General features: G+C 30.7%; 1 protein-coding gene across 2 annotated transcripts in view; it reads right to left on the bottom strand.

Moving 5' to 3' along the window:
• Positions 1 to 2,618: 2,618 nt before the first annotated feature.
• The window catches only part of LOC138328054 (sodium- and chloride-dependent glycine transporter 1-like), a 46,846-nt gene continuing 35,183 nt past the window's right edge, over positions 2,619 to 14,281 (bottom strand). For both annotated transcript variants that reach the window (XM_069274653.1, XM_069274654.1), the window contains exons 9-14: positions 13,726 to 13,838; positions 9,113 to 9,244; positions 8,504 to 8,603; positions 8,060 to 8,160; positions 7,167 to 7,334; positions 2,619 to 6,749 (exon numbers count right to left, since the gene is read on the bottom strand). In XM_069274653.1, the coding sequence (XP_069130754.1) occupies positions 6,561 to 6,749; positions 7,167 to 7,334; positions 8,060 to 8,160; positions 8,504 to 8,603; positions 9,113 to 9,244; positions 13,726 to 13,838 (803 nt within the window). In that variant the 3' untranslated portion in view covers positions 2,619 to 6,560. The remainder of the gene's footprint in view (positions 6,750 to 7,166; positions 7,335 to 8,059; positions 8,161 to 8,503; positions 8,604 to 9,112; positions 9,245 to 13,725; positions 13,839 to 14,281) is intronic.

Raw genomic sequence — 14,281 nt, 5'->3', positions numbered from 1 at the left:
GAAATTGAATTAGACGCAAACACAAAATGGATTACACTGATAGGAACTGAGTATCGAGGATAAATTGAATACCACGTCATAACAATTACATCGAAGCAATAATGCATAATAGATACCCATTAACGCTTCGGAAGATCCCTGATCTGGTATTTATGCGATGAACCTCTACTGGTCATACCTTTGTGGGCTGTATTCCAGTGATGTTTGGGAAATATACTGTTACGCACCTGCTAACAGTCGTAATTCACCCGTTAGTAAAACACAGTTCTATTGTAATGATTTAAAGCACTTTGAGCCATTGTTGTGGGGGATAATACGCTTATATAGGTAATGCCTATCAGTTGTGTTAGAATTAAAGGTGGCGGTATATCTTACATGTTCGCACACTTTATATTATATCTCAGCTGTAGCATAACATACACACCAACCTACATTTATCTACAGGTAATATGTGAAAATTTCTGATCATGGCACACTAAACATGTGTACAGGTTAATTGGTAATATGTGCGAAGCTTTGATCATAATTATAAATTTTGCAAACCGTAAATACGAAAACCTTTTGTGATAACTGATAACATTTATTGAAATACAACATAGCTCATATTATGTTTTATAATTAGTTATATCCCGTATCTCTGCATGTTTCACAATATAAAAATCCTGTATAGTAAACTACAGTTGATAATTGTTTATGTTAACACACCCCAGTGCAAACTCTCATTGGCTAAAAGTGGGTTTTATTAGTTAAACGTCCTATTAACAGTTAGGGCCATGTAAGGACGTGCCAGGTCTTTTGGTGGAGGAAAGCCGGAATACCCGGAGAAAAACTACTGACACGCGGTCAGTACCTGGCAACCGCCCTACGTGGGATTCAAACTCGCGACCCAGAGGTGGAGGGCTTGTGGTAATATGTCGAGACATCTTCAGGATGCGCTCATCTGAGAAGTCAAAATTTTCTTGTATTAAACTTTTTTTCTCATATAGTTTTTGGAAACAGTAGTTCATACCATAAAAGAAAATGGACAAAAAACATATGTCCGTGTGCTCGTTTTTGAGCTTTTGTCACTCAAATATACCTAGTTGACAAAATATTGGTTTTTATGGGAATTTTGCCGTTTTGACCATATACACAAGAGATTAAAGCCATAATTTCCAAATGAAGTGTTTGATATGTATGGATGTTTGTAGAATTTACTTTCAAGTAGTCTTCTTTAAAAATATACCAGTAATAATTAATTTGACTTATATTTTTTCTCAGATTCACATCATATGCTACCCCTACCCCTTAATTTTAAAGTACAAAAAGCACCAGTTTCGGCCATTTTTGCAAATTTTAATCCTTTACAGAAAAAGTTTTGGTATTAAACTTTTGTCAATATTTTGCATATAAATAGGGAAAGGGTTGTTCTTTCTAAATAAGGCAGAAAAATGGGGGATCCGTATGCTTACTTATTTGCAACATTTAAATACTTGTTATTTTTCAGTATTTTAGACTGAAAAATAAAAGTGCTCAAATTACAATTAAATGTAAAAACAAAGTGTCAAAATTGTATCATTTTACACATTAATGCTCACTATTTTAATAACCCTATACCTAGTAAAGATTTACAGCAAAAACTAGCTCGACACAGCTGGTGCAGTGATGATTTAAGTAAAAACAATTTAACTAAAAAATGGTAAAACGGTGGTTCTACTCAAAACGAAAAAAGATACAAATTCAAAATGGCCGCCAATGGGCCATTTCTTAAAATCCCCGAATAAAACAAAATCTACTATTAATAGTAGAAATACAATTTTTTGACAAAATTTGCAACTGGCAATTTGCTACAGATATTGATAAATTGTATTTGAAAATCTCCTTACTTCTGTGAACTTTGTCGAAACGAGACTTCAAAGGGACTGAAACCTCAGAAGAATACATCCTTAACCACTCTGTCACCGCGATATTTTTGCTTTGGCTAAAGGCTCGTTTCTTTTCAAAATTTGAAAGTTAACTAAGGAGAGTATGATTAATATGATAATCAACAGTAATTTGTTGGGGAACCTTAATGTCTACCACATTAGGTGTGCGGTATTCATGGTGTTTAATTAACTTTGTCGGTATCGGTTATTGTAACAGAATATTAGTTAATTTGTATTTTTTTATAAAAAACCACCCACCCTTCTGACCTTGTAGTAGGGTAGTACACAAAAGCGAATCACCATGTGACAACCGGCGGAAACCGCCTTGCTGACACGGTATGCCCTGTACAAGGTACAATGTAAGTAAAAATTACGTAGCTAAACGGTAAAAATATTGATAATATTTACGTCTTTTTAAATACCATTCAAGAAATGATGTAAGTTATTAATAATAAGATATGTAAATAATTATCTTTTGATGGTTATAAGGTATACATTTGCTGTGTCTTTGTCATTGATTCAGTTGATATTTGTTCCCAAAATCTGACACAACATATGTCTACTAGCACATTTCCTGTATCTTAGTAAAACTCGGTGATACGATACAAGGTAGGGGTTACAAGTAAAGCATATCTTAGATATGTGTCTTAGAGCCGTGTTGACACAAAGGGAAATAACTCGTGTAGTGCTAGAAAATAGGAAATAACACATGTATAAGCTTTTTTACAATTTTATTTCATCATTCATTCATAATAAAATAATTCATCGGTACTAACACCAGTGATATTGATTGTTTGTTTTCGAAATGGACTAGCTTTAAGCTAATGCTGATATTTTTCTCTCTTTTTTTTCTTTTTCTTTAAAAGGAAACATGTATCAATAATTACACAATTACACAAGAAAAAATTAATTCAGATATCTTTGTTTCTTATACACTCTACCATGGATGTTTTTATCTCAAGAAGTATGAAGAATGTAACCTTTTTTTACGGATTTATGATAAAATAATTCACCCGTAAAAAGTACATCGTACGCCCTATCAAATTGCACTTTGTGTACAATTCGTATATGGACGGACATAAGCTAGGAGTCATCACAAGGACTAACTTGCTGTTTTTTCTGCTTAATTTGAGCTTAAATACATCGCATGCGTAATGAAGCAAAATAATGCATGTATCGAGTCCATTTATCTACTCGGAACTCTTAAAGCTATTCTTTATCATAAAGCCTTTTAAACAATAGCAAATTAATGGACTCGGTAAAACTAAATAGTAAATTGAAATTTAATTCTGTTATGGTTTTGAGTATATTTGGCAATTTGTGGTCTGACCTGCTTTTCTATAAAACAAACATAAAACATAAAACAAAGCAATAACGCAGAATTAAACTGAGGTATATAAAATATTAATCATCGTCTACATATATGTTTGAATTTTCCTGATTCAATGATATATAACATTTTTATACAAACGTAGAAAATTAATTTCTAGTGTTTCTAAATTTGTATCTTAAAAAACCTTTATTATGTATCGTTAAATCATATTTTAGATATTTTATTTAACTCATGAAAATTTTGTAACAAAAACACACAATAAGATACAGATTTGCGTCTTTCTTGAATAAGTGTGAGTTAATAATACTATCGGGGTGTAAATGCAAATGTTATTGATATGTTTCTGTGAAATTTATCTTTGAAAAAAATGTTTCACTCGAAAATGTTGCAATAGATATGTTGAAATGGGCAATTGAAAACAATAACAATTTGTTCGTTAAAAACACAGCAATAAAATATCTCAGTGACAACACAATAATAGACCAAAACTTTCTGTTAGATAATATAATGAAATCATCCGTTTGTTTCAATTAACCCCCTGTAATAATCTTGAAATCAAATTCTTTAAATGTACATTACATATTGGTAGGTCTCAAATATATAAACGCCCTCAATCTTGTGAACAATTGTTACTAATATCGTTTAATTATACGAATAATTATCGTGCTAAAATTCTATTTTTGGAAAGCATTAAAGCATTACGGTTACACATAAATTTGCTTAAAATGAAAGTACAAATTCACTGAAAGATGAAAGCAAAAATGTTTATATCGTTACGTCATCACGTTTCTTTGGTCTTAATAAACACTTATAAATAAAAAAATATTGGGTCGAAGCAAAATATTTTGTTAATAGATTATCTTCATTTTTCTTTGGTGTGTTCTCATTCTTATATTCTGATATTAATTATCACAGACAAAACAGTCGTAGAAACTCAACATTATGTATTTTGGTAGCAATAAAGGAATAAATGCATATCACTGAGTTGCCTCCCTTGCAGGTAGATATTTTTTGTTGTGTCATACTTTTCAGAGAAAACGATCTGATTTTCACTCAACAATTAATGGCGTCATAATCGATACCTAACCGAAAAGGAGGTAACACGGTAGTATGAAAAGACGGAATACGTGGATTTCAGCAATCTCTCCCAGGGTTCATTGCGGTCCCCACATTCATTGTTGTGGGGACCGCAATGCACCCTGGGAGAGATTGGGATTTCAGTAGTAGATAATCACGATATATTTCCGAAACAAAGTAAATGTATCTAATTACCTAAGTACGCTATAGTGGTTATGCATGAATGAATTGATGATTTTACACTTCATTGCAATATCACTAGCACCGAAATACTGTATTAGTATTAAGCAATCCTTATTTTTTTTTTCCAAAAACATTAAGTTTTCTAAGTTGTATCTATATATATATAATATATATGGAATACAACATTACATACCCTACCAGCGTAGGTATAAATACATTGGTGTTTATGACACACCTAATATACAACAACGGCAAAGCACAATAACATACTATATAGCCTTGAATTACGGAAAACGAAACTCTTTGATGTTGTACATAATAACAATTATATACTACTTTTTGAATGGGTCTACTATTTTCAAACCATGCTCCCAACTATTTACTTTTTCTCGGTCTTTATAGTACAGTCGCTTAAGCATTGTTTTTAGTTGTTTTGCTAAATCATATTAAGCATTATATTGTCTCCAATTTTAATTTGATAGGTATAATTTGATATCAATATATTTAGTATAAAAATCAGACATCCGATTAATAGACAGAGGAAGGATAATTCTCTACGAATTAAATGGAATGTTAATTTCAGTAATAACAATTGTCTCCAAGAAACATACGTGTATTATAATTGTCCCCAATTAACAAATCGATTTAGGCTTTTGATTTGAACTATAATAATATTGCATATACCGTTTCCCTAAAAAAACTTTGCAAATATATACAGACACAATAGCCTACAACATTTAGTCAATAAAATAATAATACTATCTATAAAATATATTATACACTAACAAAAACTATAAAATGTCAAATGTACATATTGTAATGTTCCTATCATATGTGTGATTCGGCAGTTTTTAAGTACTTCATATTTTATCTATCAATTTAAAAAATGAAAATACATCCAATTCCTAATATCAATAAATCTCAAATTTCATGCCTTAGATATTCCAAAATACATCTGATGAGAAACAATGGTAATGATATATTCATCTTGAATATAATAGCACTGGTCCTAAGGTTTTTATGAATATGAAAAAAACGAGATTTCTCTGTGGTAAATGTTTTCTTATTTTGGTATCGCTAATTGTTATGCTATTCGAAGTTTCCTGCTCTCTTGCAAACAATTATTGATTGTTACGTCATTGGTTAGTGTTTTTTACATCACTGAATGTGCTTTCGCACAAACTAATGACGAAGTAATCTGTAACTGGCCACAAGGGGAAGATAATTCCGCAAAACGTAAAACAAAACAGCACTTTGGATGCATCATGACGATATCACATATTTGATATGTAGGTGTTCCACGACCTTACCAATTGTAGTTTATGATGATTGTACAGCAAATATATAACCACTCTCTCACATAATGCTGGATGTCAAGAAAATAAAAATGAAATATATACATAAGGAAATATTACTCAGCTTAAATGTCAATTTCTATGCCAAATATGTTATCAATGCTGATGATTTAAAAATGAGATCAACTAAGACGAATATGTATTATTTCCCAATCCGATGATTTCGTATGAAAATACATATGACTTCAGCGAATTACTAATTTGATTTCTGAGAAAATCATCAGTAAGGTTTTGAACGATTTTCTGGATTGGCTTGGATTTCAATTGGAAAGGTTATTATCATACGAGACATAGTTTCGTAAAATACTGAACACAATCTATTGCGGCCATCTAATGCAACAGCACTGTTCAAACCGAGGTACAAACAAATCAGCACACAATGATAGCCGATTCATATAAAAAAAAAGAGTAAAGTATTTCACATACCAGAGGGGTTATTTTTTGGATTCATCTATAACATAAAATACTGCAGAAAAAATTGGAATTCAATTTGTCTTTTGAAAATCATTGTTTCGGTTGACGGGACCATTTTGAGGGAAAAGATAAGTTTCAGAAACATCAAAAATTTGCATTGTCACCAACTTGACCCAGGTCCACCACATCTTTTCACATCAACGAATGTATTCAGATCGAGTTTTAATCACTTAGTAACCGAAGTTAAAGGGAAGAAAATGTTCTTCAATGTTATACTATCGACCTCTATTCCCGTCATACAGGCAAACTTGATTTTTCATTTGTAGGTAAAAACACGTGTTTTTCCATATCATCCGCGTCTTCAATATGTCGTGCTGGCAGATCCATTTTTTTCTGCATTTCCAGATGTTTGAAATATCTCTCTCTGTCCTCCTGAACACTAGGTCCCCATTCCTCGCAAGGTCGCATAAGTTTTGTTACTCTCTGATAAAAAAATAATGTTTAAAACGTCACGGATGGAAATTACAAATATTGAAGGACATTTTCATTCTAAATTTACCTCAAATCTCATTGTTCTATGATCTTTTATGTTCATTAAAAAATAACCATGAAATGAAGTGATTCATTTAAGAACATCTTTCATTTAAGTTCATACTTCTAATGCATACGTATTTGTAATTATTCCGCCATCATTAATTTCCATTCGTTACACTTTTATATAATCTTGCGGTAACTTCGAAACGTTTCCTTGTAGCAAACAAATGCTATGTTCATATGGTTGAGTTGAGATATCTTTGTGTTATTATTTTCATGTTATACGTGGTATTTGTTGATGTATCCATTGTATCAAATACGGTTGTGGCATCATTGCTGAATAAATTGTAAAATATATTTCTTTACCTGGCGGAGAGTACCCTTTTCCTGGAGTATCTGGACAATGATAAGAGCGGGGATAGGAATCACGGAGGAAACACCGAGGACCCAGCCAAACACAATAGCCCACTGTGGGTAGGACCGTCCATCATATGTCACCGGGCCTAACGTTATCACACTGAACAACCAGATAAACTGTCGGGAGAAAATACAATATGACGTTAGGTATGTGTTTCATGAACTACACTGCCCTCCAAAATTTGTATTACACATGATTATTTACAAATATACATGAAATATATTTTATATCTACTTATTTGTATTCTCTTACTCATTGATTTATTGTTCGAGAGTTTGCCTGCAAATTTTCACATATGTACCAGAACTTTTGGAGGACAGTGTATATGAACCCACTTAAAACTATTTAATGTACATTAAATTCTCTGGTATTTCTTCCTTACTAGCTACTATGTAAATACATATATTTTTTAAATATTAAATACCCATATTGAATAATGTTTTAATTCAATTTATTTATGAAATTTTGCCCTGTTTATCCTTTTACCTTAAAACAGATATTTTGATAAACCATTGATGTATTGCATTTACTGCATTCATAGATATCCTCCATATATTTTGAAAATAACAAATTTATCTCCCTTTTATCGGAATGAAAAACTGAAAGAATTCCATATTCCATGTATAGATAAAATAATATCATAATCGCTTGAATAAGTGTCAATATATTTTTGGGTTTGTTTACGTTATTGTTATTAATTATATAATATTAAGATGACTTTATCATTTTGAGATTTTTGTTCATTAAACATGGAAAATTAAATTTTACTTTATTTTTCCATTCATATTTACAGACAACGAATGTTCACCACAGAATAATTTTTTTAAACTCTTGAACTTACCACAATAAGAGCTGGTGTAACGAATTTCCAAAGGTAAATCCAAATCCTGTGTGGCCGGAATCCAATCATGAACTCGATGTCGGACATAAACCTTTCTGTTTCTGTAAATATAAAAAAAATATCCTGTAGCTTCAGCCAGCCAAGTATGAATATATCTTCATATTCGATAACAAAAAATATATTTACTAGATTATAAAATCCATCTCTTTCCAGTAATTAGTATTTATCTATGTAATTTAAAACAATATAGACAATAAAATCAATATAAACTCAAAACAGGAAAGTGTAGGAAAGTGAAATTTCGAGATATGCCTATATACATAATCGACACATTTCTGTATTATTTTAAAGATTACATCCTCCAGGAAAATCAAGAGACCTCTTATTGAAATGTCAAGGTCAATCAACCTATGTTAGTCTTACCAAAATGTCAAAGACACTTACTGTAAACATAGGCGATAACTAGGACTTCTGTAAGTGATATCAGCATCAGAGAGAAGCTGGCACAGTACCAGTCGATAATCTGTAGCACATAGATTCCTCCCTGTAGCAAAGCAATGTGTTGTCAAAAACATTCAAATAGTTAGTGAAGATCTCTATAAAATATACAATCTAGGTCTATATACTACTCACATTTATAATCAAACTGAATATTAATTGTTATCTTGGTGAACATGGAACGAACTATTTCGAAGAAGCTTTATAAGATGTTTATCTATACATGCAAACTTAGAATAGACACACAATGGTTGCTGAAATGAAGATACTTTGGCTAAGACTATATCAGATACAGTTAAGCAATTTATTTTTTGCGATTAAACACGCATTTCGCAGGTGTTAATAAATCGCAAAAATGTCTCCAAACATGAGTACATTAGAACCCATATGGCTTTAAATCGCTACATTAAATCATCTCGAAAAATAATAGAAACAAAAACGGAACCCTCTTGTAATTTAATTTGCAATGAAATAGTTTTAAACAAAAACGCAAAGATTTTTAGTCATGGATGAAATAAATAGGTTTGGCAATAGTCTTGAATGGTAAACATTTACCTGCGTGATTAAAGGCAGTCCAAGAAGACATTCAATAACACAGGCGATCGCAGAGACAAGAACTCGTCTTTTCCTCAGCGTCTTTGGGTAGGTATCGAGAAAGGCCGTGATACACGTCTCAACCATTCCGAACTAAATAGATAGAACAGAAATGATATGTTAAACAGGTGAAATGGCAGAAATAAATCAGTAATTGAGGACCCTGTATTGCTTTCATGGATGGCGGAGTTGATGTTTTCAGAAAAAAGAATTAAATTTATCATTACGTTTTTTTGTTTTTGTTTCCCAAAAATAGTTATCACCTATTTCAATCCTATGTCTGATTGATTATTTAAACCATTTTCAAAAAAATCAAAAGATTAAAAAAAAGCCAAAATATGAAAAACGTGTTTTTAATGATGAAGTATTTTTTGTTCATTTTTGAATAAGATTTTGATTATTTTCAGATTATTTTAAATATTAAACCACTAGTTAAAACCATTGAAAGAAACTGAAAGGGGGTACAACGGAAAACTTAATCGTGTTACACATGTATCTACAAGTGAATTATTAGATTTTGATGACGGTTGCAATGTATAATGATATGGTGGATTATGTAAAAGGGTGTCATAAGGGATCTATAAGCTGATGAAAAATGAATGTTTTCTTTTGTGTCAGCGAATATGGACGATCTTTACAGCCAAACATTTACATAATATATATATATATATATTTATATATATTTTATATAAACATATATATTTGCAATGTATACGATTAACGTTTGTTTGTTATTTAGAAAGCAATTGACGGCATACTATCGAAAATCATCGAAATATGTCTGTGCAAAATCAGATCGATTTCATCACAATATATGCAATGCTGAAATTAGTGACTGAATTACAACCCTTTATCATTTAGTTGACTGAAAAATCAAGTATAAGATATATGGATATCATTAAATAGTAATGAGTCAAGCCCATATATTTGGATATTAATGTCAGCATATATTCTGCCTCACAATGTTTTGAAGAACTTTCCATATATTTTGTCGCTTCTGTGTCATTGGTTTCTTAACATAATAAAACAACACGGAAGCGATGCGACATACAGAATTAACCAAGGTAAGGAACAGAAATAAATCACGTGATTTTCAAAAGGATGGTGATTACATGTCAACAACCTTGTATACGAAAATGCTATTGTCGTGGAATTAATTGTTATTTCAAAACCGAAATTCTCATAGCATCGACACATTTCGTTGACACAGACAAAACAATCTTGTAGATTCGTTTCTGATTAACACTGCATGCAAAGATAACTTGTATTCCTTCTAGGTACAATGTAGGTAGTTTAAAAATGAGTATGATTAGATGGATTTAAATTTAGTAAGGAAAATAGGAAATAAAAATTTGAATCACCTTTTTGTTCATATTGTCCGAAAATAAAATAACTTAAAAAATGCATATCTCTTTTGATAACATTTAAAGGTGCATATATATGTATATACGTATATAAGATTTAGATCCGTTTATAAAGTAAATTCGATGCACATAAATGCAATTAAATAAGACAAGAAGAAAGGAAATTCACAGAAAACGAAGTTCACTACCAACTATTATCCATTTCTATTATTTAACATCTATATTCTAAGTGTAATGGAACAATCCTCCTTTGTAGGGGTATTGATTTGTTAGTGACACGGTCAAAATTTATATTTTCTTTGGACATTTCTTTGCATGCAATTATTTCAGAAGTGGCTTTGCTCGAACATAATCCATCATAAAATACAGTAATCGGTTGACTTAGATAATTACAAATTATTTGGAGGTTTAATTAAAAAATAAATTTACTGCTAGTTTTGTATATTGAAATAAATATGAAATTTCAATTACTTGAAGACGTAAAACAAAAATTTCCATAGTTGTAATTTATTGTTTGTTTTTTAAGTCCAATTAATTTGAATAAAAGTCAACCGTATTGCGAATAAATTTCGCTTTCCTACAAAAAAGAAACAGTTCTTTAAAAGATATTTTACCCAGAAATGTTTATGACATTTTCAATATAGCTGTAACATGTGTGAAGTAAGTGCATGTTCAGAAGTGATTGAAAAATAATTTACAAAAAAATGGACTGTTTATTGTTTTACGTAATGCTGTTGCGAAAATTAAATACTAATGATTGTTTTACACATTTTTACACAATCATCTATTGCCAAATTCATATTTAAAAGATACAACATTATAGGCGAAACATGAAAAATATATTTGAAAAAAAGCAAGTGTAGTTATCATTGTGTGGGAATTTAAAAAAATAATTCATCTATGTTTCAATTAACCCTTGTTTAATGATTAATTAAATAATACTTTTCATCTTTGAAGTGGATTACCATTATCAGATAATTTTGATATTTTTTTTAAATAGCACAGCAAATATAAATATCATTTGATAGAAAACCTATGAGTTGGGATGAAGCAAGCTCTTAGGACCGATGCCAGCGGGTTGGCCGTTGCCCATCTCTGGAAGCTTGAACGTCGTATACCTGCTTATGGAATTTGATAAGAAAAACAAAAAATATACATCAGCAGCAATAACAATTTACAAACCCTAATGTTAATCACTGTCATCTTGCGAAGTATTGATTTCAATTAATTGGAATAAAACTGAACACACATTTAAATAAAATGTAGAAAACAACTACCAGGTACTTTGTCAAAAGAATAATTAAAATTATGGGTTTTATTTTACAAAATGATTTTTAATTACAAGTTAATTTTGGTGTCAAATAATATAACGATAAATATTACAGTAATAATAATACATTATTCCAAATTTTATATTATGATTTTTACGGTTTAATAAAAAAATTATCTTAAACGTAAATAGGTCTGATCGTTTGGCTTAAAGAAAAAAAATGTTTTCATGTAAATTCACATTTTCAAATTATTAATTCAGCGGGAAATTATCTAAACAACAAATTACGAATTAAAAATGCCGGAAGAATTTTTTTTTAATCTAAAATTTATATTTTGCAACTGACAGAATGTTAACGTCCTTTTAAATGTGCGCCAACTTTTGTAATGTGCTGTACAGCGAAATATATATTTCACCAGATGAAGTGATTAACATTAATCTTATGAATTATGTTCAATGAGTTGTACTTATAAACAATCTAGCATGGCAAGTAGCTGAATGGTGTGTTGCATTTTTTGGGGGGATAGGAGATTTGTCTTAGGTGTAATATCGTGTTTTGGAAGATAGGGAAATCAGGACAGAGATACTGAGAAAATATTTTAATATAATTTTGAATAGATAAGTATTTATCAAAAATGGGATGAAACTAATGAAATATAAAATAAAATAGTTGTCATGAAACAAACCATTCAAAATCAAAACAACTTAATTAAACAACATGCCATTCTTTTCAATCACGTCTTATCTCCCCTTACACAACTTTCTCTCAAAAATCTTTCAATTTTTTACTGTGATATTTGTGTTGAAAAATATATTATAAGCGCTTAACGTTTGTTTTAGTTGCTTTCTCAACTCATGCACACCACTGTAGCCTTTGTCTACACGTACATATACTTACTTTGGACGGGACAATCCTTTGGGAGAAACTTAAACTAAAGAACGTTATCATATATATTTACTATTTAACACAGAAATTTATTAAAATTACAGTACGAACATATTATATATTTTAATTCGAAATACGACCAAATTCGTGATTTTGTAAATTCCTCTGGAATCTTTTCTGCTTTATCTCAAATACATTTTTAATTCCAACCAATTCGACATGTTGATGTATCGATAAATGTTAACATCGGCATCGACAGACCAGCTGTTTTAAAAATGTTTCGAAATAACGAGATTTTGTTTTGTTTTTAAACTACATAAATACTCACAAAATGGTCTTCACTAAATATCCTGTTCGTACAATAAGAAATATCAGATTAAATTTAATATATGCAAATGCACAACAAGCATTGGGGTTTCCGGCTATGTGAGGTATTGGTTGTGTGATATGGGATATGAAGCAATTTCTTGGTTAAGTAATGGAAATGATGTGATGGTATTAATAACCGTACACCTTAATTACGTTAGCAAGATAATGTAAAGAAATTATTAATTTTATGGAGATAACTTGAAGAACCAAATAGATAAAAATAATTTAGCATTATTTTTTTTTTATTAATTATGCATCGATTCAACTATTAAATATGGAATTATATATAGTATCTAGCACATTATTCTGGAGACAGAAATTACTAACCGCTAGACCAAGTTTTAGATGTCCCTCTGTGCAAATAACCAACACACAGATCCATAAAAAGGTATCAAGATATTGAAAAGTATGCATTTTCACTGTTTTCCATCAATACAATGAATCAGAATTTCGAAATATAATGTTTAATACAATGCAACAAATTTGATTTATTGAAACATATTAAGATGAGAATTGAAAATATTTGATTGCATAGCCGAAGAGTGGTCACTAATACTGATTTGTGTTCATTATTATGCAACCAGATATTATTGGTGCTTTCTGAAATATCGATGGCCAATGAGAATGCATACACAGGTGGTTAGCTTAATTATAGAACTACACCAAGAACCGTTTTAATTCCTACCTGACTGTCAACGCCAATGGTAAACAACATTAGGAAGAATAGCACCGCCCAGAGAGGAGAAATCGGTAACTTAGCAACAGCGGCAGGGTAGGCCACAAAAGTTAAACCAGGACCTACAAAGAAACAAACCATGTATTGATAGGTACAATATGTATAATGTATATTGTAAACAAACTTTCTTTCGTGAGCTTTTCATTTTCCTTATCAAGTCAAATTCGGATCGGGCAGCAGTCAAAGCCTATATACGCCTTGTCCACTATTGAATTATCATGTGCTTTAATAACATTGAAAGATAATAAAATTATTTTTTGAACGCGTGAAAATTAATATCCGCCAATTTGATATTAAACGCGAAAATTCATAGCTGTGAAAGCATGTTAGATTACAGTATTTAAATATGTTGTGGCGGAATCGAAGCTGCTTAGACGCAGTAAAATCAGACAAGACACAAGCCACGTAGGCCAATAACGCCCTGTCTTAACCTCATGTTTGTTTTCATTTGTTGTTTCAAGTCGATCTTTATCCAATACATAATTCTGATTGAGTGAACAATCAT

Source organism: Argopecten irradians, chromosome 7 (assembly GCF_041381155.1).
Source record: "Argopecten irradians isolate NY chromosome 7, Ai_NY, whole genome shotgun sequence".
NCBI lineage: Eukaryota > Metazoa > Mollusca > Bivalvia > Pectinida > Pectinidae > Argopecten > Argopecten irradians.
This window is presented reverse-complemented; position numbering and strand designations above follow the sequence as displayed.